Source organism: Barbatula barbatula (assembly GCF_947034865.1).
Source record: "Barbatula barbatula genome assembly, chromosome: 7".
In the NCBI taxonomy this organism is placed as follows: Eukaryota; Metazoa; Chordata; class Actinopteri; order Cypriniformes; family Nemacheilidae; genus Barbatula; species Barbatula barbatula.
The window spans coordinates 24,013,823-24,038,923 of record NC_136770.1 but is presented as its reverse complement, the minus strand read 5'-3'; the positions used below and the strand labels follow the sequence as shown (position 1 = coordinate 24,038,923).

Here is a 25,101-nt window from a genome sequence, read left to right as displayed (position 1 = left end):
CCCAAAGCACTACGCGCGCTGTCGCGAACCTGCGGTCAGGGCATCGTTAATCTCATTGGTCAAAGAGACGCTTCCATTGTCCAATCGCGGAAATTTCAAAATACCACATTTTTAATAATCTGCTTGTGTTTAAAAATATGTTATTCATATTTATGACTACCAATGAAGAAATGCGTGTATTTATTTTATGTTTTGAATTAATATTAAGACACATTATATTTAATCGTGGCTTTATAATGAAATATATTTTCAATTTTTTTTAAAAGTCCTTTTTCATTCTGGTAAACAAAGGGGCTTTAACACAGTTTGTTTCGGGTTTAAGGAACTTTACAATTTATAAACATCCAGAAAAAGGAATCAAATATATTTGCGAAAAATATGTCAAAATGTTATGATTAAAGGAATGCACTTAATCTTTTCTGACAATACATGTAAAAATATGTTAAAATTGTACTATTAAAGGAATGTGTTTTATCTTAATCTTACTTTTGTACCAAAATATATAAAATATGTTCAAATGTATCATTAAAGGCATACAAATGATAATAGAAGTGCAATAAAACTTATTGAACATATCCCGGTTACTTGTCTTAAACAACGATTCATTTTCAAACCACACATTAATTATACGTGTTATACTATTTAAACCTGCTTTAATTTAAACCCGGATCAATCGTGTGGATTGTGAAGTTTATGGTGTCACGTCACAAAGGACGCCCCGCCCCCGCTGCTCACTCTGATCTCGTGAAGTGAGAGAGTCTGAGCTCGAGACGCGTCTGATTTAATGACCGAGCGCGCGGATGCACCTGCACTCACCGGTAAGACAAATCAGACCATTCAAAGTGTTTAATATCTTTTATGCATTTTAAAGTATTACAAATAAATCTCATATTGTGACACGTGCATGTATATATATATATATAAATCGACAGTGCAGGACTTTTAAAAGTGATTTCTACCAGATAAAACATTTCACTCGCAAATTACTCTGTATGTTTATATAATATGGCCTACGTCACACACATGTTTTATATATAATTACATTACATTTGAAACTAAACTCTAATGTAAATATTATTGTGAAGTATGCATATTATTTCGATGGAAATCCGTTTTTTCATTCAATAATTCTGTAATATTGTTTGTGTAAATTGATTAGAAATGTACAAACAATACCTACAGAACATTTCAGGTTTTCCTCTGGAGAAACATGTTTGGCTTTTACATTTTGCTCAAAATGTTATATGTATCTTTTTCGTGTTATTATGCTCAGTGAGACCAACACAGGCTGAAATTTGACTTTGCGAGACAAACTTTCTTGATGTATGTGTTTGTGTCATTCAGTAAAGGTTTTAACACCACGCATGGGTCAGAGCAGCCAACATCAGTACATCTATTAACACACACAAAAACTGTATTTATGGCTCAGATGTTGCTCTTTCATGACTGAAAATCCGTTCATTGGCTTTTTTATTGCACACTGGGGTGTCCTAACAAATCTGAGCTCAGCCTAAGATTCTTGAGATCTTTACTAAAACTTCTTGAGAGATTTCTGGGATGTTTCTTTGTATGTGAAATACATGAGAAGCAGGAAGCTTAAACCAAAGCTCGTTTTCTCTGTGTTCAATGTCTCAACAGCCTTTAAGAAAGAATTCAGCTGTTTCTGAGATCTCATAGGCCTTTTTTTAAAGTGCTGGGGCCAGGAGAAGTAAAAACTGGTACCAGGATTAGAAAACAGTGAGTTGCACATTTCGTAATGATCTCTTGCGCGATTGGAGAACAAAGCAAATGCGCATGACTGCAAAGTCCATTTCATGATAACGCTGGTGCACAGACGTTTATAAAGGATGTGGTGCGGGTTCTGAAAATCCCATAAATGAGACGGATGATTTTTGTGCACTCTTTTTTCAGTTGTTAGTTTCAGATTGTGTCATCGTGTCAGAACCTTGCAGCATCCGCTGAGCTGACAAACACGACAGTGTTTTACTTTAAATTCAGAATGTGGAGTACGTACAATACTGAAAATGTCTGTTTTTGGGAAGGTGTACAAGTTGTTAAGGTCTGATTCGTTATGTCGGGGTGTTGACCGACATCTTGGTTGGTATCGATGAGGTAATACACACACAAACACCGACACACACGCACACACACATTGTAATGGTAAAATAATCTGGGGGTAAATCTGATTAGATAATTTGAGTTCATATTGAGATCTTAAATCGTATTGATGCAGATGAGATTTAAGCAAAGGTTCCCATTTGCTCTCCATTTAATCTCATTGCTGTCTAGGAGAAGTAATAGAGATATTAAAGAGATCTCATCTGTGTTTTTCTTTCTTATGGAAATTCATATTTTGTATTTAACAAGACTGATAGTTCAGATATAAGCATAACAAATTAACAGGTGCACGATAAAAAAGAAGATAAAGACATTCCAGCCAGGGGAAATTCCTAAAATTGAATAGAAACGAGAGGAACAATTTCGTATTAAGTTAAATGGAGGAAATAAGAAAGATGTTATAGAAAGATATACAAAATACAAAATAAAGGTTAAGACATAAATCTCAACAAAGTTACAGTATGGTATGTCAGACAGTTTTGGGATTTTCACAGACAGACTTTGACTTTAGAGTTGAGTCAGTGTTGGATGAATGTCTCTCGTTGTGGGTCGATGAGAACATGCTGACTCTGTGTGAAGCTCTGCTTTATGGTCAAAGAACCGTAATGGAAAAATCTCACTGCCATGGGCTATCACTGAACAAACACAGAGAGAGAGCGAGAGAGAGAGAGAGAGAGATCTGGTAAATGGTGTGTATGAAGCACAAAGTTCCCGGTTTAAGAGTATGTTTATCATGTCATACTTTTGTAAGCTAGGTCATAAACATTAACATTAACACTTATTTATTAATATTATCTATTATATAATGACCCGTCAATTAAATCACTGAAAAATGTGAAATCGTGCATGCAATAAATTGTGATTATATTACCGGATATTTGTTTTAGTAGAATAGCTAAATCAACCAGTACACCAGCCTAAGAGCAGACCTGAGATGTCATGTATTTCTATGTTTCACCCCTAATATCTCATAAGGCCATTAAGCCAAATCATCCACCCAAACAACACACAACACCCCTGCTGGGAATACCATCTTAAAAACTGATTATCTGGAGAATCTTGGCTCGGTGTTTCTGATGAAGATGGGTGACCGAGGACATAACGTGTTCGTAGAATAGAATAGAATGGTATAGAATGGTATGGCATGGTATGGTATGGTATGGTATGGTATGGTATGGTATGGTATGGTATTGTATGGCATGGCATTGTATGGCGTGGTATGGTATGGTATGGCATTGTATGGTATGGCATTGTATGGTATGGTATGGTATGGTATGGTATGGTATGGTATGGTATGGTATGGTATGGTATGGTATGGTATGGAATGGCATGGAATGGTACGGAACAGAATAGAATAGAATAGAATAGAATACAGATATACCCTGAAGGAACAGATCACTCAAAAATGAAAATTCTCACAATTATAATGTACACTAATGGCATATCACACACGTGAATGAGTTGCTTACTTCAGTGAAATAGCACATATATCTATAATCATAGTTGTCCACATCAGGTGTGTGTGAGAAAAATATTCATATCTTGAGCATATTTAGTGAAAATGAAACCAAAAGCAAGTAAATCTCAGAGACAAACTAACTTCAAATCTCAAAATTAACATGAGGGTGAATACATTTGAGAGACTTACATTTTTAAGAGAAGTATTTCTGCATCAACCACATCTCTGTGACAGTGGAAACTCACGTCATCATACACACACACACACACACACTTAACAAACACAGCTCATTTGATCAGTTCACCTCAGTGGTTTAGTCATCGATCGTTGCACGTGGTTCACTTGTGGACTCAGCGGTAATAAACCTCAGTGGACACTCGATCATCTGATTAAACAGCCAGACTTAGTGTATAATATTACAGCTGATTAAACCGACTTATGCATGTCTAGTTGAAATCACATAATTGAAAAACACTTAACAAAAATAAGAAGCGTTGCCTTTCTAGTCAGTTGATAGTACTAAAACTAAAGCTGAAACAAAATAAAGTTATATAATATATGATAATTAATACATAATAATATATGATAAAAGCACACAACATAATGGCAAAAATTCTAACTAAAATGATCATTCTAACTAAAAATATGAATTGAAAGTCAATTCAAAATATGAATAAAACTACAATAAAACACTCGCACAAAAAACACAACTATACACACTGTGCCTGCAAATGAGGTTAATCACTTTCCACATACGTCGTACGATAATGAATCGCTGTACAGAGCGACACAACAACACTTGTTTGTGTGTTTACGGACAAAAGTTGTCAGAATTTTATATCAATTTATAAAAGAAACTATATGACAGTCGGTGTACAGATGCAACACGCTTTGCATCACATCAAGCAACATCATATTCCAACACTGACCAACCACAACGCAGAAACAATACAGGCAATTCCATTGGTGGTATCTGACATGTGTCATGGTAACAGAGATCCAGAGCGCAGGCAACGGGGCAGAAAGTGTGAAGGGCAAACGTGGAGCTTGATGCCAATGTCAACACACACACGCGCACACACACGCACACGCACACACAAACTCTATGATGTCAATTTTAAGTTCGCTCACAGAAAATTGCAGTTGCTCACAATACAATATAAACCATCACAAAACTTCTAATGGTTATAATGGAAATTGTGTTGATTGTATTGGAAACTGTAATGGTGTCTGTGGATCTTTACTGGATGTCAGCTGCCGATCTGGAACAAGTAGAACACCAAACTGGAATACACACTACACATTGAAATGGTTTTGATGTCAATAATAGTCTTTGTAATGGAAACTTTTAGATATTGTATAAAGTACAAGAGTATTATAGATGATGATTTTCGTCTCGGCTCTTCTTCATTTATGTTAGTGGAACAGACTGGGCTCTTTGAACATCTTTAGGAGGATGAACTTCGTGATTTTCGAGCGAGACTCAGGAACAGGTTGTTGTTTCGTGTCCTCTCAGTCTGTTGGACTTTGGTGTTGGTAAGAGCGTGTGGTTTCCTGTTTTCTACACATTGTCTCTTTATCTCAATTCTTGTAGAGACAGTAACGTTTCTCTCGCAGTTAAACAGAAAAAGAGAGAGAGAGAGTTATTACTCATTTTCGGAGGATTCGGCACGATTTCTGGGTCACACGCTAATTTGTGAATAGAAGCAAAACAGAAGGATTTTCACTAGTGCTGCTCTAGTTTATATTGTGTGCGTTTGGTGTGCCGTGTGCTGTCTGTTATTCTGGTTTTGCTTGTTAACATATGCAACATTTTAAAGGTCATTTTTAGTGTAGTGAAGTATATGAGGATTATCAGAGCATGCTGGGGATTAACAGTAAACCAGTAAAGCTCCACACACACACGCTCATGGTCAGTGGGCTCTTCCAGTGAGCATTAACCTTCTGACCATCTGCGCTGGACTTCCTCTGAGACGCAGTGAGACGTAAATGAGACACAGATGAAACACATCTTGAAGTGGCACTGTACGTCATTCTTCTATATAAAGCGTGTTGTTGTGTTATGGAAGTACCCGTTTTAAACACACACCTCTCTTTATTTCACACGGCTGGTAAAGCAAAACATCTTGATTCTTTTTAGGACCGTATAAGAGACACTACGGATATTTGTAAAACACTGTTTGAGGTTTTAAGGATTGTCAAAACAGGAAGTTGTTTCATCATTTATTTATTCTCATGTCATTCTAAACCCGTCTGACTTTCTGTCTTTCTTCTGCAGAACACAAAGGAAGATATTTTGAAGAACGTTTACAATACTAGATCGCTACTGACTGATATGTATATCTTCTTCAATTTATATAATATATTATATTGATATATAAATACATATCAATATCTTCTTTTGTGTTTCACTGAAGAACGAGTTACATACAGGTTCTGAACAACATGATGGGGAATAAATGACAGTATACACCGTTTCATCGTGTTCTTCCGGTCTGTTTGTCTCGTAACTAATTATATTTAATTTATATTCTTATTTTATTGTATGATAATTGTATTTTGATGTGTGTTTATTTTACTAAATAAACAATTTGTTGAATGGGTCCTGTAGTTTTTACATATTTAAAGACTCTGTATGGTACTTTGTTATCTAGTGGTTGAGTTTGGTATCGCAGTCTAAATTCAAAACATTAGAGAGAAAAGTTTAGCCAAGTTACGGTTCTTCTCCGTTTCTTTAGCTTGTTATCAGAAATAATGTACAGTCGCTCTGTTGTTTGTGAATGTGTGCCGGAAGTTAAGGGCAGTCCATAGACGTGTGACGCTTGTTTATGTTGTCACTTTAAAACTGTCTATACAAAATACCTTTTTTCCTAAACTAAATGCTGAATTAAACACATTTGCTTTGCTTAACTCTGAAAAGTCTGTAAAATGTCACAGACGTCACAAACCATCAGCCTGAGGAAACTGTACCACTATAGATTGTGACTACACACATTATGTGTTATATTAAGTGCATGTAGTCATTGTTATTTTTAAAGTACGTCTTAACAAAACCCGCTGTCATATCATTTGCAATGAAGAGTACATGCTTTTGAAACCGAGAAGAACCGTAACTTGGCTAAACTTTTCTCTCCAATGTTTTGAATTTAGACTGCGATACCAAACTCAACCGCTAGATGTCAATGTACAGTACGGAGTCTTTAAAGCTACAGGAACCATTCAACAAATAGTTTGAGTTAGTAGAATTCTTATACAATAATATAAATTTAATATAAATAGTTATGAGACAAACTAATCGGGAGTACCCGATGAAACGGTGTATACTGTCTCTCTCTCATATGCATGAATTCTCTCTTAAACCCTACACGCCACTGATTTGATGTCTTAAATATGGGAGGATTCTGTATGGAACATTTGGCAACCCTAGATATCACTACAGCATAAACACGCTGTTTTTAATGAGTTGTGTATTGATTTAACACCCAATAAGCCTTGTAAAGGACATTCTTACTATACAGCTGCAGAAAAGATTTAAGAGACAAAATTATTATTTTTTATTTATTATTATGCGTTTAGGTTAAAGGACCGGTTTTGTTTTACTCTGTGAACAACAAACTCAATTGATACCAAATGTTTCTATTTGCATTTATTTGCAGAAAATTAAAACTGGAGACACAGGTGAAAATAATTGAAAAGATGCGCTGTGTTTTTGCAGACCTCAAACACTGCAAAGTTCATATTCACTTTTACGCAGTCATGTTTCTACATGTCTAGGAAAAGTACAGATATTATGTGTATATAATAACCTTGATTTGTCAAGCTGTCAGTTATTCACGTTCACACCTGAGGTTTGATTTTATTGAAATACAACAGACACTGGGCCACGAAACCATCTAGAAATGATGATTTCTTTCTATGGCTGTATAAACAGACCTTACGGTCACCAAGGGTCATGTATAGAAACCCGCGGCACAGAGGTTGTGAGTTCAAGCCCCAGGAAGCCGACAAAATGTAATGTACAGTATGTCTTGCACTGTAAGTCACTTTGGATAAAAGCGTCTGCCAAATGCATAAATGTACTTGTGATAAATGTTTCGATACAATAATAACAAATGTCTTCTGTTTCAGAACATGGCACATCTGGCGTCGTCCAGCGCTGACATGCTTTCATCCAGCACCGTTGGTCGACTCGTGCGTGCTCTCCACCACTGAACATCATGCTGTCCGGCAGCTGGCGTCGGGGGTCCATCAGCCCAACAGGGGTTAAAGGTGGGTCAGGATCCAGATTGGGGAGTAGCGTGATTCTTGAAGCCCAGTATGACTACTCGTACCGCGGGGCGGATGGGCGTTTGGTCTCTATACACGAGGGCGAGCGCTTTCTGCTTCTGAAGAAGACCAACGCTGACTGGTGGCAGGCTCGGAAGATCGGGGTGGGCGTGAAGGTGAAACCGATATATGTGCCGGCCACGTACGTCATAGAGTTGCCCATCAGCTCGTTCCGCTCCTCGCTGCCCAGCAGCCAATCAGAATGTGGCAGTTTCAAGACGATCCCGCGGGGTTCCTTTACAACATTCATGCAACCACACGGTACAGGTATTGATTTCCTATCGTTTCATTGGTTCTCAGTTGTGTTTCATTTAAGTCTCAATTTAAAATGGCTGAGGAGGAATACAAATAGAAACAAATGTCAAATGAATTTAGATTGTAGAGGTAAAACAATCTGGATTTGGGTCGATTTGATGAGAAATGTTTGAGTTCATATTGAGATCTTCAACAATATTGACTTTTCCTTGACGTCTCTTCTCAAACTCTCAAACTGTGAGATTTCTGACTCTTTGGAGAAATATCTTAGACGCAGATGAGACTTCGATAAAAGTTTCTATTTAATCTCACTGATGTTTAGGAGAAATATGATAAAAGTGAAGACTTTGATGTTCGGTTTATCAGCGACGTCTATCTTTCTCCATCAGTGCCTGTCAAACAGTTCTGTCGCTCGATGGAGAATCTGAGTAACGGAGCTTTAAGGGACAAACACGCTGGCGGAGTTTTACATGGAGGACATTTCCCAATGCTACACCTCTCCTCTCCCACCGGTCACTTCACGGTTCCCGGTGGGTTGTTGAGTCCCGGCGGCCCGATCAGTCGCAGTCAGAGCTCCAGTAACCTCCCTCAGAACCCGTATCAGGACCCAAACCACCTAAGGCCCGGCACGACCTGCCCTTCTAAATCATACAGCGAGTGGGACGTGACCGGCGGCACACGCAGACACCCCGAGGGAAATATACAGGTAACACACATTCGGTATGCATTCACAGTGTCATGTTGTTTGTATGCTTCAGTACTTTCTTACAGTATATATTTGACAAGACTATAAACTTCTTTGTTTACTAAAAAACACATTTGCGTTTTATGCTTCCATCGCATTTTGGTTTTAATTGTTTTCCATAACAAATATCCCCAAATTCTTGAAATCAGGAGCAAAATAACTTAAAATATTACATATTGTTTCTAGAAAATATTAAAAGCCTATTATGAAATATGAATAAATGTAATACACAACTCAGTGTATGCTTGAGAAATCATATCTGTCCATTTTCATATTAATTTACTAAAAAATATGAATATGAGTAAAAATAAATGATAACACTTTACTTAAAGCCTTTATGTATAATGCATTACAAAGGGTTAGTAAAGGGTATGATGCATTATAATAATTGTTCATAATGTGTGTTGTAATGCTTTAAAAGTTGTTGTAAAGAACCAAATAAAAATTGCAAAGTGTAATGAATTAGTAAGTGTTACATTATATTAACTGTGGTTACAATCATTCATGAGACATTACAATGCATTAAAAGGTGCATAACAAGGCATTAAAACTACTTTTATAAAGCATAATACATAAACATTATACAAATATATTGAGTTTACGCTTAAGAAAGCGAATCTGTCAATGGGGCTAGAAAAACAAACGTACTAAAAAACAGGTTGCACTTAATTCTAACTAAATCAAAACGAGTCGAAAATACGAATTAGTTAAGTAAGCACACATTACACACATATACAAACACACAAATATTTCACAGATCCTGATTGTGAATATTTAATAAGCTCTTTATATGGATCTTTCAAAATAATCCCTGCTAAAAGCCGCGGCCGCAGCGTGTTAGAAAAACACGTTTTCCAGACGATTTGTTACACAACGCACACGGCGGTACCAGTGTGTGCCGGCCTGATCCGACAGATGAGATGAAGAAATCCACCAACGCCGTCACTGGGATTAGACGAGACATAACTCACGGATCAGAGAGTTTTTTGCTCAGCTATTTCATTTCTCAAGTATGAAACGCATCTGATTTGTCTCAAAGGTTTCTCCCAAAGGAGAGATGAAAAAAGACCAAAATGAGACAATTGGTGAAATACATTAAGAGTATAGAGATAATGTTGATCACATAGACATGAAGTTGAGTTCATTAAAAGATTTCTTAGAGACTTTTTAGATGTTTGAGACCTCTTCTGAAAGAGAAGATAGTGACACACACCAGACATTTTAATTCAGAAGAAACGTCTGAAAAAGCAAGAGACTCATTTCAGAACGGTCTCAATTTGCTCTTCGTTTATTCTCATAACTGTTTATTATTAATAACTGTGAGATATTGAGGAAGTCTTGTTATTTTTATTCTGTGGGCTGTTGAGTCACTCAGCAGACAGATCTGTTCTTGGTCTGATGTTAAATAAAGTTTCACAGTTCTTTGTTATGAGGAACCGAGAAACTCTGGAGTAAATACTGAACAAATCCACGTATACTTCAGTCTTATGCTGTGTTCACACCAAACGCAAATTGCATACAAAGTCAATGCAAAGACGCGAATGACACAAATGACTTGATAAATGTCAACTTGAGCCAGAAATTTGTGCAAAGAGCTTGTTGACACCTATTGTTTGATGCGTGTGGACCGTCGCGAGATGTTTTACTTTCTGCACGAGTAATAAAGAGCGATCTGAAGGTCTCTTCATTAAACAATGAAAGATCAAAGCAAGTTTCATAACAGCACGGACACACATTATTCTTGATAAATATCTGAGGTTTGAGTTATTGTGACTCTGTTATATGATTTTAATGATATTAAAATTTCAAGTAAGTTTTGTGAATTGGGGGAATAAATCTCTTATTTGCATTTGATTTGGGAATGATGTGAAAAGTACAGCCACAGACAAAACTAAGAGACCATTTTAAACTACATTTTCAGTTCAGTTTACTCATTATATTATTGTAAAATTATCTTTTTTGTTCCATTCTGCGAACTAACAACAATTCTCCCAAATTTCAAGTAAAAGTGTCTATTTGCATTTATTTGCAGAAAATGAAAATAACCGAAAAGATGCTCTGTAGTTTTTCACACCTCATGTTCATGTTCACTTTCAAACAACACAACAGTCATATTTCTACATGTATTTAGGAAAAGTTCATAAATGATTTTATTATGTAATAAACTTGATTCATCGTCTTTCACATCGTTGTTGGATGACTTTATGTCGCTCCTGAGGTTCTTGAAATTCAACAGACACAATGCAAATGAAGATAAACGAACATTTGGAACGTCTCTCAATTCTTTCCGCGGTCGTTGCTTCACTTACTTTCGGCATTTGAAAGTAAATGTGTTTGTCCTGCACATGTATGTTTCTAGGGCGTGACTGCTAACAGGAAAGCATGTGCCCACCCAAACGCTTACAGAAGATATATGAAGAGTAAAACTCGTATAAAGAGAGCAGACGTGCACTTAATGGAACGATTTCAACCCACAGATGTTTCCTCTCCACGACACGATCTAACACACACACACACACACACACACACGTGTAATGACTTTCATTTAACTGTCTTTAGTTGTCATTTTGTTTACAGTATTTTGTATTGCGCACAACCCTGCTTGACTGTAATATAACAGTTGTGTTGTAACAGCAAATGTTTGGCAGTTGATATTTTCAGGGCTTGTAGAGAGACACCTGCTGTTTGTCTCGGGTATGATAAAGTTTGGTCATATGTCATTAGAGTTATATAATACACACGATGTAACCTAAACCCACATGGGACAAACATCCCTTCATCTCTGCACATATCCGGACCATAATGCACTGCTCTTGAAGCTTTTAACTGCAGCCTAAAGCGACATCTGCAGACATGCTGTGCTCTTATATTATGCAATGAGTTTTGCTCATCTCTCTCTTTCTCTCTCTCTCTCTCTCTCTCTCTCTTTCTCCCTCGCTCTTGTAGGTCATGCTTCTGTCTGTGTTTGAGTTCACTTCCGTCTTCCTTTGACAGTTGTGGCTTCAAGCTGTTTTTTTACTTAGTTACAGACACAGGCACACGTACACGCACGGTGACATGACCGCAACTTTCAAAGTTTCCTGAACACTCTCACTGTTATTCATTCTGCCATCGGTCAATCAGAAAATGTCCGAGCCTTTAAATTACGCCATTGAGTTATTGAGTTATTACTGTGACAGAAACAAAAATCTAAATGTTTACGTTACTTCAAACAAACAAAAGTGTTTACAGTGTACAGGTTTGCTTCCTCTTTCAACTCAACAATTTGAAGTCAATAGGCTTTTGTCTAGTCGGCTGGATACTAACCCATTTAGTTTAAAGTCCCCATGAAATAATTGATGTTAGCCTTATAAATATGCATGACCTAACACACATTTAAAAGATGAAAGCATTTAAACCGTACGGTCCCTCACTTCCACCAATCTGGATCAAGATTCTTTTTTTACTTCATACATTTAAAAACAGTGTGCTTTTGCAAAAAATAAAAAGATGACATATCCTCTTCATCTTTTCCTTCAGCTCTCCTCATCAGCTTATGTTTCTCAGTCGGATCAGAGCGGGAGGCAGTGGACCGAGCCTCCTGCACCGCTGCCGGGCCAACGCCCCCTGCAGACGCTGCAGCTGTGGGATCAGTACCGTGACCCGAGCACCGGACGCTTTTATTACGTTAGCAACGTGACAAAAGAGCGTTCCTGGAAACCTCCGCGCAGATCCCGTGAGAACCATAACACAGTGAGTGACCAATCAGATGATGGAACGGAACGACCCATCAAATCAAGACAGTCCATAACTTGCGCCGTTCCATCCATCTACTGGATATCTATCTTTATGTGAATTAAAGTCAAACTGATATATTGTAAGAACTCGTATACGACTGCTCAAACTATAATTCTTTATCCATCGTTGTAAATTAAGGTAAGATAAAATACAGACTGCACCTTTAAAAATATATGAGAGTATGTATTGCGCTTTGTTCTTCCTATGACACGTATACACGAGAGGATCATCTGTTCTTGGAGCAACCAAATGTTTGTTTAAATGTTTCAATAAACGTAAAATTCTGCAGCAAGTGACCCGTGCGTTTACGCTTCCTGACTGTTTTGTGCAGGCTGCTGCGACGCATTCTTGGGCGGTTCAGCGTGATGCCAGACACCTGTCGCTTCCCTTACAGACTTCAGGAAGCAGCGCTATACAAAGGGTAATGATGAACACGAGTTACACGCAATGACATAAATGAACAGATTCAAAGTTCTCTACACGCACACAGAACACAGGATTGGTCTGTGCATCTGCTCATGTCACAGATTAGAGACACATGCAAATGAAAAAAAGGATTACCGGTGAGGTGCTTATTTAGGTCCTTTCAAACAGATGATGCTCAAAGATTAACGCTGACAGCGGCAGATGACTGCAATGCACATATCCTCAGAGACTGCTCTTTCATATCTCACGAGACTTGAGTTATGTCTCATTTAAGGTTGGCCTGAAGTGTCTGAAATAAACACAGTCAAAAATTAGTAAAGTAAAAGAATATATAATAAATGATATTCATATGTATGTCTTTGGCATAACAGAAAAGCAGTAAAGAAATATTCAAAAATATGAAATAAAAAAACACATCACATTAAGATCATTATTGCAAATAAAATATATATCATCTGATCATTTGATCTTTGAAGCATTTGTCTGAAGTGAAATCTCTGTGTCAGACTTTAGAGTCTCGGTTTGAGGCCTTTCTGAGACGAAACATCTAATAAGAAAAATCCTGTCAATGCCAAAGAGAAATAATTCACTCATGCCAGTTGCTTTGCTCTGTAGATTTAAAGAAGCGCTTGGTACACGTGTGAATTTTGACACTTTCACATATTCAACTTCCTGATTCTGTCAAAAGAAACGGTTTGAAAGAGAGAGAGGAATACACACACATATATATATATATATATAGAGAGAGAGAGAGAGAGAGAGGGAGAGAAAGGGATGTTGTTGTCTTCCTTATGTAAAGAGGAAGCTGATCTGTCAGTGAGATGAGAATGAGGTGGATTTGGCTCATATGTGGCTCGGGTTAAAGAGAGTTTGTGAGGTTTATGAAGACCGAGTCAGCTGCCGCTCACAAGGATTAATCCGAGTATTAAACTACAGAAAATTGATCCGCTCTGTTACTCCGTGAGTTCAATCTCTTTTTGTTTTTGTCTCGAAACAGGAACTGTGATGCCTGGCTAACTTAACTAATATGTAGTTGCTTAAAACAACAGTCACATTATATGTTTTTCGTATGAGGAACAATTGTGTCGTGGGTTCTAACTCATAAAAACCATTTACAACACGAGGAGACGAAATGTATTTACACTTTTCATATATTCAAATGATCAGTCTTCATGTGCATCCGTGTCCTTTATATGTGCGTGTGTGTGAGAGAGAGAAAATACATTACTGAAATTAATGTTATGGTGTTCTCTTTCAGCTGTCACCCGACTTCACCTACATTACCCATAATGCAAATGGTTTTCAGATGAATCAGGTGAGAAAAGAAACCCCTCTCTCTCTCTCTGTAGTTGTGGGTGTTATTTGAATCTGATCTCAGTATAATCGGCAGCATATGGGCCCGGGGGGATGTCAGCGGACTGACCCGAGCTCGCGTGTGGCTGTCACACGTCTCACTGGTGGTTTGGTCAGTCGTTTAAGCCGCTTTTGACCATTACCACAGTAAATGAGATGGGTAATAGAGATGAGCGGCTAAAGGGCAAAACAAATGAGACACAAGTGAAGTGACTAGACTCAATCTAACGTAGCTGGATTTCAAATTGATGGAAACTAACTAGTAAACCTCCTCTCTGTAGAGCATGCAGCGCGCGTCGTCGTCCGACGCTCTCAACTCCTCCTCCGCCATCTGTGACGACGCCCACCGCAGGAACTTTGAATCGGCTGGAGGCGTGGCTCACATGAACCACTCCTACTCCATGTTGCTGCCGTCACAAACCCAGAGAGCAGCTACAAACGGCAAGGTAAGGGTGAATGACATCATCGGTTCAGTGTGAATGACATCACTACCGTAGGTGGGGTTTAGCCAATCGTAATAGAGAACAGAGGTTTTAAATTTAATTTCAGGTTGGGTTTTGTTGACGTTCTTTATATGGTGTGACATACTGGCATCACAAGAGGCGAGACATTAACATGTACAAAATACTCACGGTAATATCACTGGAAAAATATCTGGGAAGAAACGGTAATTTTCTGTAGGCCGGAAAAACGTAACTGTAAAATTACAGGATATAAGAATATATTATGAATTGTTCTCCCCATTTTCTTCGAAATGTGTTGTCTTTTTTGGTAATTTTACAGTTTTTTACTGTATTTTAAAAATAAAATCGAGTCTCCCCATTTTTCTTGTAAATTTGCTAATTACATAAAAAATCTGTAATAAGAACAGTACTGTTTTACATTTTATGTTGAAAATCTGTTAAAACCAACAGAATTTTTTTAATTAAAAGATCGCTAAAGACTGTTGATGCTTTGGGGGAGGGACTCTGTACACAATTTTCTAAATCAATATTATATTGCAACCTGAAAGCTTAGGAAAGAAAACGTATGGTTCAGGTTTAAATGTTGGTCGCAAATGTGTTGTTTCATTGTGACTTCTGCCAGCCATAGATATATCGATATAGTAGATACGCCTTAAATATTGAAAAGTGGATATGACGGAAGTTGAAAAACTCCCCTTAAAGGGACTTTGACGTAATCCAGAAAGTTCCTTTAATTCTGAGGTTCATTGAGAGAGAGAGAGACAGACAGAGAGAGAGAGAGAGAGAGAGAGAGAGAGAGAGAGAGAGAGAGAGAGAGAGAGAGAGAGAGAGAGAGAGAGAGAGGAAATTTAGAGTTGTATATCGTCTGAAAGCTGATAATAAAGCTGTAGCAGGCCATCCACAAAATAAACGTCTTTAAGAGTAGGACATTTACAAAACATCTTCGTGGATCATGATCTTTACTTAATATCCCAATGATTTTTGGCAGAAAAGACGTGACTTTTACTAAAAATGTCCCCACGCTGCTCCAGGGTCACATGTGCACAAAAAATCTAATTTGGACTGACAGTCTGAACATAGTCAATGTGTAACGCATCAGAATTAACATTGTATCAAATAAAGCTGAATGAAGTGAAATTCAGATGATGTGATATTTGTGTGGTCGTCTGCAGTGGGACTACAGGCTGGAGGTGGAAGCTCCCTCATCCGACAGCTCACCGGACACCGAGGGACTAACCCCGGTGAGACATCTAGTTTCATCTTCGTTTGCTTCTGTAAACAAAACCAAGTCATTCATATCTTAACTCCATTTTCCCAGAAGCCACTACAGTGTAGATAGTTATGTTTAAATGTATCCGTCCGATAAAAGCCACATTTGTGCTAGTTAAACCAGTATCAGAGAATCCAGATCACCACAGAAACCAGGGTCTTATCATCAGAGACTGACATCTGTTCTTTGAGTGGAAATTATGTCTGATGTCATTCTAAACCTGAAATCTTTTGCTGAACACGTTTGATGGATTCTGTCATGCCAGGAACTAGAAAAGGCCGGTCTGCTCAACAAAACTAAGATCGCAGAAGGAGGCAGGAAACTGCGGTGAGATAATCCCCAAAACACACAAGCACACGAGACACACGTGTTAGGTGTGAAAACCAACACGCACACGCATTCATGCGTCTAGTCGTTTTAGAAACAAACTTCTTAAAAGATCATATTTGGAGGTTGAATATATTTTTCTGTTTAATCGAATATAATGTGGTTTATCCCACATGAAAAATACTGTATAGTATTTACTGTAGGAAACTGTAGTAGATGTTTGTTATTGTAAACTAAAGTATTCTATATTGAATTGATAAATGGAGCGCATATTTAGTATACTTTAATATTTGGCATAGCAAGGTTCAAAATCAACAAATCTAGGAATTTTACTATCACAAATAAATGACTAAAGATTCAACGATATACAGGTAAAGGCCAGAAATAGATATCGGTTGATAAAGTATATCAGCTCGGCGGATAGATTAAACCAGATAAAGATCAGAGCCGATATATCCTGTCTATCAAAAGAGAACGGAAGATGCGCTGAATTTGTCCTCTGTGTCATTTTTGGAAGTATTAATAGTCATTGGAGTGAGGTCAGTATGAATTAATAACGTTTCAATAGTTAAAAGCATTCATTTCATCTTCAGAATCGGTATCAGTATATAAACAATATTTTTTCATGTGGGATGTTAACCAATCTGAGATTATTCCTAAATCTTTTGGGCAAAGAAATAACCCTTTGACCTCTGACCTGGCAAAGAAATGACCTCGTCTGTCTGTGTTTGTAGGAAAAACTGGAACCCGTCGTGGGTGGTTTTGGTGGGAAACAGTCTTGTGTTCTTCAAAGACCCTAAAAGCCAGAATCCTGAAAGCTGGGTAACACAAACACAGAATCAATTCAACAGAAATGACTTACATATCATTTAAAAGTAAAACACGTGTCTCTCTCTTTCTATGTGTGTGTGTGTTTGTGTTTGTGTGTAGAAACCAGGTAACAGTCGTCCCGAGAGCAGCATGGACCTCAGAGGGGCTCAACTGCATTGGGCCAATGACCTGTCCAGCAAAAAAAATGTCTTTAAGGTGAGAGAGAGAGAGAGAGAGAGATACAGTGTGTTTCTGGGAAAGCTGTTAACAATATAACAGAATTACTTCCTGAGTAACTTCCTCTGTTATAAATGTAAAAGATGACAAGATGCAAAACAGAACAGCAGTACATGTGTGTGTGTGTGTGTGTGTGTGTAGCTGAGGACGGTCACAGGAAATGAATTTCTGCTGCAGTCTGAGACGGACTCTCTCATACGAGAGTGGTACACGACCATCCAGAGAGTCATTGACCGACTGGTGAGTCTGGCACACACACATCGTTTTTTATGCACAGCAGGTTACAAACACTATAAAGTAACCTGAAAGAAACATGTGGCATTTTTTTAACTTGATTTACTATATTTTCATAGTTTGTTTTTACAAATAAGGACACACACGTCACTTCATGGCATCTGCCAAATGCATAGATGTACATTTCTAACCATAACTTAATTTCTATGTGTGTAAAATATTAATGAATTGTGAGTTTCTGTGTATGCATGCGTGTTAGGATGCGGAGAACCCTCTGGATAACGTTTTGCTGTATTCGTTGAGGAGAGCCGGTTCAGTGGAGATGCTGGACCACAGCGGAGACGAGGATGAGAATCGTCTAGGACACAAAGCATCACGTAAGTGCTTGTTCCAAACATGCATTTATGTTTCTTTGGCATTGTGCGCACAGATTGATGGACTCACACTCTTTCTGTCTTCAGTTCCACGCTCCGCATCTAACTTAGAGAACTCTGAACGCAAGCGTGTGAAGAGCCGTTTGAAGAAGCTGATTCTCAGAAGACCACCGCTGCAGACCCTTCAGGAGAAAGGACTTATTAAAGGTAAAACATACAGTTCGCAACTTAGTGCCCTGAAATTGCTCAGGAGAGATAAAAGCTGCGAGTCGCGTTGGATAAAAGCATATGACAAATGCATGCAAATGTGTTTTTTATTTCTAGATCAGGTGTTCGGCTGCCGGCTGGAGCTGTTGTGCGACAGAGAGAAATGCACCGTTCCACAGTTTGTCCGAAAGTGCACGGAGGCCGTGGAGAGGAGAGGTACCACGCTCTTTTGTACCTGTCTCAGCATCACATTGTGTCAGTGTGCAGTAATACATCCGTCCATCCCTTTGTTTGGTTTTAGGCCTGCAGACGGACGGGATATACAGAGTTAGTGGGAATCTAGCGACCATTCAGAAACTTCGCTTTGCTGTCGATCACGGTAAGAAAGGAAGCACTGTCACACTGAGGTTTGTTTATTCATGTCTGTTAAATTTCAAAACTGACTTTCTTGAAGGGAAGGGTCGCCCCAGAAATGAAACTTTAATGTCATCATCAGATTGTGGTTTTGATGGCTCAGGGAAACACACAAATGATGTAACAAGACATTTATGATGGCGTCGTGAGGTCGTAACTCCTGTCCGTTCTTTCAGAGCGTGCGGTGACCACAGACGGCCGATATCTCTTCCCTGAGGATTTAGTGCAAGGTAGTCTCCAAAAAAAAAATGAAAAGGCTTTTGCTGATCTCAGCTTCTTAAGAAAGGAATCATTGCTGCTCTCAGATCAGTGGCTCAAAGGCTTCCGGCGCTTCTGATGTTTTCATTGTTGTGTGTGAGCGTCCTCTGATCGCTGCTTTGTCTGATTCATCTTTTGTTATAAATTCATCTCTATATTTGTTTCTTGGCAAACTTTCTCTTTAACAGTGTCTGCTGCAATCCGACATGCAAACATCTGAAACAGACTTCTGTTTATATATATTTTTATATAGTAAGAACGACTGTAAAGCACACTTTATTTAGTTTTATTTGATTGCTATCTTTTGTTTGTATAAATACTTGCACTATTTGTTCGCCCCTCAGCTGCAAATGCTTTGGCAATATGAATGCACATTTTGTCATGCATCTAAAGCACTCTTAAATTAAAATGGCGTCTTAAAAGACATTCCTTTTCCTCTGCGTCTCCAGCATCTCTCCATCTTCCGTCTTCATGAATCAGAGTCACGATTTGATCTTTTATGTCTTTTTGTCTCTGTCATTTCTCTCTCTGTGGTGTCAGAGCGGTTGGATCTGGATGACCCACAGTGGGAGGATGTTCATGTCGTCACCGGGGCTCTCAAACTCTTCTTCAGAGAACTTCCCGAACCTCTGGTGCCGTACGAGTTCTTTCAAGACATGGTCGAGACCGTCAGTGAGTGACAGGGAAACACAAACAGAATAAATTATATTAAAGATTTATCGTGAAACGTGGTTTTTAATGACTAATATTTGTGCATCTTATAGAAATGTCTGATTACCTGGAGAAGGTGGAGAGACTTAAAGTCCTGGTCATCAACATGCCTCCACCGAACTACGACACCTTGAGACACATGACACGTCATCTGACACGGTAAACACACATCACGTGTTACGGTCTGGTCAATAAACACATAAAATTCAGAAGTTTGACTGAAATCTTAAATCTAAAGGTTTATGTTTGAATGTTTGAAATTATTTTGTTGACAGAAATCATATTGTGTCGTTTAAAAAACTAGAAAATTTATTAAATAAAAGTTGTTTCTGAAATTAAAGACTTAATAAAGAAAAAGAAAACTCTTCACTGAAGATGCTTCACTGAATGACTATCATATAAAACGAGTTTTGATTGGTTTTGGTTGTTTTTACTCACAACACAATTTCCCATTTTACTATGAGTTGACTATTATTCTAAAATGAGGGAAAATAATAATAAGAAAGTTTGGCTAAACTTCTCTTAACTCTCTCGTGATGCTCGGGTGTCATTCGGTGATCGGTGGCCAGCTGTGGCTGTGTATGGTCACTAGATGGCGAACTTTCCTCTCATTTCGTGTCAGAAGTGTTTCACTCCTAAAATAAGTCATAAGAGAAGTTATAAATGAATACAAATAAAATTACTTAAATAAATGAATCTCCAGTTCTTAAATTAAAGCCCGCACGACGGTATGATCTGACAAAAGCCTAGAAACGAATACACTTTATCTGCCCACATAAAGGAAATACGATGTACTTTAGTGTTTTCTGAAATGCTTTACATTTACATTTATGCATTTGGCAGACGTTCTTTATCCAAAGTGACTTACATTGCATCATCCTATACATTTATACACAGGTATCTGCAATCCACAACCTTGCGTTGTTAACACAATGCTCACACCACTTTAATTTCTACATTATTTTATAATATAGAAATGATATGATAATATATAACTATAGTAAACTGAGGAACTGTAGTAGACACTGCAGTGTTTTTTCTAGTTTACATTGGTAAGGTTAACACTATAGTTTAGGGATTTTACTAGCCTATAGTATTTTTGAAGGGTTCAAAGTTTTCTTCTGTATTGCAAAGAAATTGTACTGTATTGTACTATATTTGAAAGAATCGCATGAAAAAATCATACATGAAATCTGTTTAACATCTCAGTTGTTTTCCCAAGACACCAATCCTCAGTTTCATTCATTGTTTGCTTTTCCTCTGATAACCACCCCAGTATTATCATACGTGTCCTCCATTTTATGTGACTTAAAACAAACTGTGCTCATACCTCTATAGCCTTTATAGCCTCTATAGCTCATTTCAATATTTTTATTTCCAAGCAACTAAGTTGTACAGTATGTGACTGCTCGACACAATGAAACTGTGAACTCCATCAGGTCTCGACAGCAATAAAAGCAAAGCCTCTGAGCAATTACATTTTCCTTTGGGTTGGTCTCTGTGATTCTCGGTTTCTCCTTTTTAATGTGGAAGTTTTGTGCATTTGATGGTCGGATCGGCGGTTGAGAAGTTTTAAGCAGAATTTACAGCACTGTGATTTTAACTCCTTCCCGGCTCGTCCATTCCTGTAACTCTCAAACGCACGACGCATGTAAAATCCACCTGTAGTCAGCATGTGTACAGAACTTTGGGTTTTGTTTATTATACGAACATCGAATGAACGTCCTTTTCTCATCTTCCGTCTCAAGGGTCATGGAAAGCTCCGACAGTAATCGCATGACGACTCAGAACATTGGGATCGTGTTTGGACCGACCCTGATGCGTCCGGAGAACGAAGGAGGGAACATGGCCATTAACATGGTGTATCAGAACCAGGCCATAGAGCTCTTGTTGAGCAAATCCCAGCAGATCTTTGGACCCGAGCCGACGGGCTCTTCTTGAACTTCAGTACAATGGACAACAGAGCCTGACCTCACAGAACCTGGACACACACACACTGTAGTACTTACTATAGTAAACCATAGTAAATTGTAATCTTCTGTAGTATATTACAGTAAATGACCATACTTTGTACACTTCAGCACTCTGTTTACTATAGTAAATTGATAAGCTGTAGTAAATACTGTTTTATACTTTTACGCTTCACAATGGTAAGGTTAAAAAACTTAAGTAACTACAGTTTACTATAGTAAATACTTAAGTACAGGCTACTACAGCATTTTTCTTGTGTCTCGTAAAACATTTCACCCCAACTGGTGATATTCTTTTGCATGAAAAATAATATTAGGCTTTTTGAGAATTCATTTTCATGACAGTGAAGCACCTTCAGTCCACGGTATCTCATCGTCTCAATGGGGTTTGTCTCGTTCTCATAGACTCTCATTACTCTAATGCAATCATTTCTTATTAAAATGAAAATTATTCAGAATGATGTCATTATTCCCTTGGGGTGAAATGTGATTGGACAAGTCCTTGACAGGTTTTGTGTGTGTGTGTGTGTGGTCTGTCCTTCTGAGTGCCTTTGAGTGTTTCAATCTCAGAGCTTGTTTGAATTGAACAACAGATGAAGACCTGTCAGATGAAAGCTGTACGTGTTGCTCATAAAGATCAGCACAGGTCGAAAGTTGAACCGAGTTTCGCTGCGCTCGAGTCATTTGGTCGCCTTTTAATGAAGAAATAAAACCGGTTGCGTTTCGCTCCAAAATGTGACGTCATCCCGGTTGCTTTGTTCCAGTGCGGTCGTCAAGTGTGTGTGTGAGTCGTAGGAGATAGAAGAAGTGTGTGTGTGTGTGTGTGTGCTACTCTCCGCTGCCATTTGTCCAAAATTCTGCTTTTAATAACAGAACAAAAGAAGAACTAAAAATGCATATGTTTAAAAAATGTGTACCCCTCTCCCGTCCCACGCCGTGGTTTGGTAATTTTATATGCACTGTGGCTTTGGCTCGAGACTAAAAGAGCGAAGCAGAATTAAAGAGGAGGGAAGGCCCATACAGATTTTTATGTTGGATTTTATATGTTTATTCATTTTTATCTTGTGGGATACACGTGGGTTTGAGGAGGTTACAGAAGACCACCGACTGAATGGATTTGATTGTTTATAGACAGTCAGGTGTCATATAAAGATGCTTGTTTACCTCTGTGCCAGAATCTTTCTTGCTGATGAGATGAACCCTCGTAGTCTCCATGTACAGATTGAGTCTGTGTTGAGATAATAAGCTTTTCACCAAAGTCTGTCATCGTCCACTGACCGGTTCACAGCCCACAAGTTTCTTCTGTGGAACGCTGTAGATGTTCAGATGAATTGATTGTTGATCTGCTCGGTGAACAAACAGAAACTGAAAGTCAACATTTACGACATATATTCAGTTTTATAAAGCTTTGGGTTGTTAGTAGACTCTTAAAAAGAAAATGATTCTTTACAGCGATGCCACATAAGAACACTGTAAAGAAGTATTTCTTGTTTTTTGTTGGTTCAACTTAAAAATGGTTGCCTTGAAATTTGATGTTAATTCAACTTATAAATATGTATGAAGTTGAATTAAGTTTAAACCTCAAGTCAACCAGGTAACTTATGTTTTAAGTTGAAGCAACAATTGTTTCAGTGAACCATTTTTGGAACCTTTCGGTCTGTAACTGCTTAAAACAAATAGTCTTTTAATACGTTTTTAATTGAACCAAATTCTTTCTTCATAGAGTTAAGACAACAGGGGGTTCATCTCAATGTGTCTCCTCAGTTTACTGCTGTGTTTGTGAAATCTCTCCCACGCTGTTCACAGCAGGTGGTGCTTTATTTCGTGTAAAATCTTGAATGTGTGAACTGTCATTTCTGTAATATGTTTCCTTTTGAATCGTACACAACAAAGGCAATCTCATATTTATATATATATATAATCACATCCACGTGTATACTGTACTGCAGATGAGGTCACTTTAGCTTTATACCTTTGAATTCTGTATTTCAGAATAAAAGACATTTAAAAAAGACTTTCAATGATAAATGTTCTTGTTTGCTACATTCACAGTGTAAAAAATAAGTTTCTGTCAAGTGTGCTGTTAGTAGATTCATTTTTTAACTACTAATAAAAAAGTAAACTTGACCTATACTGACAGAGAAGTGTAAATATATTTGCTTTTTACATTTACTCAATCAATTAAATGAGATATATTCTAAAAGTATAAAGTTGTGTTTACTTTACTGTTAAATACTTTTCACAGTTTTACACACTGTCTTTTTAACTCACATGTTTCATTTTATATAGTAACAGTTCAGCATTGAATAAATAAAAATGGAGGTAAACCTGATCGTTCATAGGCTTCTCAAGAATTCACCTAAAATCTTTCAAATCTCAAGTATGTTAAAAAAGATATAGGATCAATATACCCATGAGTTCGCTCAGCATAGCTGCTGTGCAAATAAAAAACAGATGTAAACAAGCACTTCAAGTATCCTTAAAGCCACAGGGCTCGATGCGAGGGATGGCATCCCCCTTGTCGAAGAAAATGATAAAAAGCATCCCCTTTGTAAAACCACCATCCCCCCCTTACCGTCCTTCTTATATTTATATTATAATATACATTTTACGATGCAAATCGTCTATAAACCCCCTTGTATTGTTTTTACAATTCACTTTAATGAACTAAAACGTGTGCCGATTTAGTCCCAAGTAGTATTGCAAGGTAAAGTATACTAATTGTACATTGACAAACTACATAAAATATACTTAAAAATGTGACGTACATACACTTAATAAAATGAACTTTAAGAATGCGTAGTAAGCACGGGGAGTCACACTACACGTAGTGAGGGAAGTTAAACTTCAAACAGTGATGTTGGGGGTCTCTGTGGCTTTACAAACATTGATAATAGAAAACATGCAGTCAAAACTAAACCCCCTATTCTTGGTGTTCAGTTATACGTACAGAGGAACTTGCAGAGATCGTAATTTCACAAACCTGCCGCATTTATAATATCTGTTGCAAATCAAGAACACATAATACAATTACTGTCAGTCAACAACATGAGTTTTGTTGGTCTAGTTTGAGTTTGGGGGAGGCTGCAGATTTGAGTCAGCAGTATATCCGGGATGCCCCCTACATACTTCAGACGCACACTTTTATGTCATTTGAATGTCATCAAAAATGAAAAGAGCTATAACTTCTGTGAACAGATTCTGTGAGTAGCGACCGATCTGAGCGATGATGTTAAATTACCTTAAAATACACCTCTTCTGTGAATACTTGACAGACAAATGAGAAAATGAGAAACCCTCTTCTCTCAACGGGTAGTGATCTAGCTTTTGTTGAAACTATATTTTGTATGAGCACCTATTGTACTA

General features: G+C 37.8%; 1 protein-coding gene across 1 annotated transcript; it reads left to right on the top strand.

The window, feature by feature from the left end:
- The first annotated feature begins 671 nt into the window (after nt 1-671).
- arhgap9 (Rho GTPase activating protein 9) lies at nt 672-23,940 on the top strand. Its single transcript, XM_079460249.1, has 20 exons — nt 672-818; nt 7,706-8,170; nt 8,548-8,864; nt 12,423-12,635; nt 13,012-13,101; nt 14,365-14,421; nt 14,741-14,905; nt 16,096-16,164; nt 16,459-16,520; nt 17,255-17,342; nt 17,451-17,546; nt 17,709-17,807; nt 18,061-18,178; nt 18,263-18,382; nt 18,500-18,598; nt 18,684-18,761; nt 18,973-19,026; nt 19,595-19,726; nt 19,819-19,924; nt 21,514-23,940. Exons 2-20 carry the CDS (start codon nt 7,795-7,797, stop codon nt 21,704-21,706), a joined length of 2,532 nt encoding a protein of 843 aa, XP_079316375.1. The 5' UTR covers nt 672-818; nt 7,706-7,794; the 3' UTR covers nt 21,707-23,940.
- The last annotated feature ends 1,161 nt before the right edge of the window (nt 23,941-25,101 follow it).

Bases quoted from the DNA above. Each gene is read 5' to 3' on its own strand.
- arhgap9 (XM_079460249.1), top strand. From the start codon at position 7,795: ATGCTGTCCGGCAGCTGGCGTCGGGGGTCCATCAGCCCAACAGGGGTT. The intron at 16,165-16,458 runs GTGAGACATCTA...CTGTCATGCCAG, and splicing joins ACACCGAGGGACTAACCCCG to GAACTAGAAAAGGCCGGTCT. The intron at 17,808-18,060 runs GTGAGTCTGGCA...CATGCGTGTTAG, and splicing joins AGAGAGTCATTGACCGACTG to GATGCGGAGAACCCTCTGGA.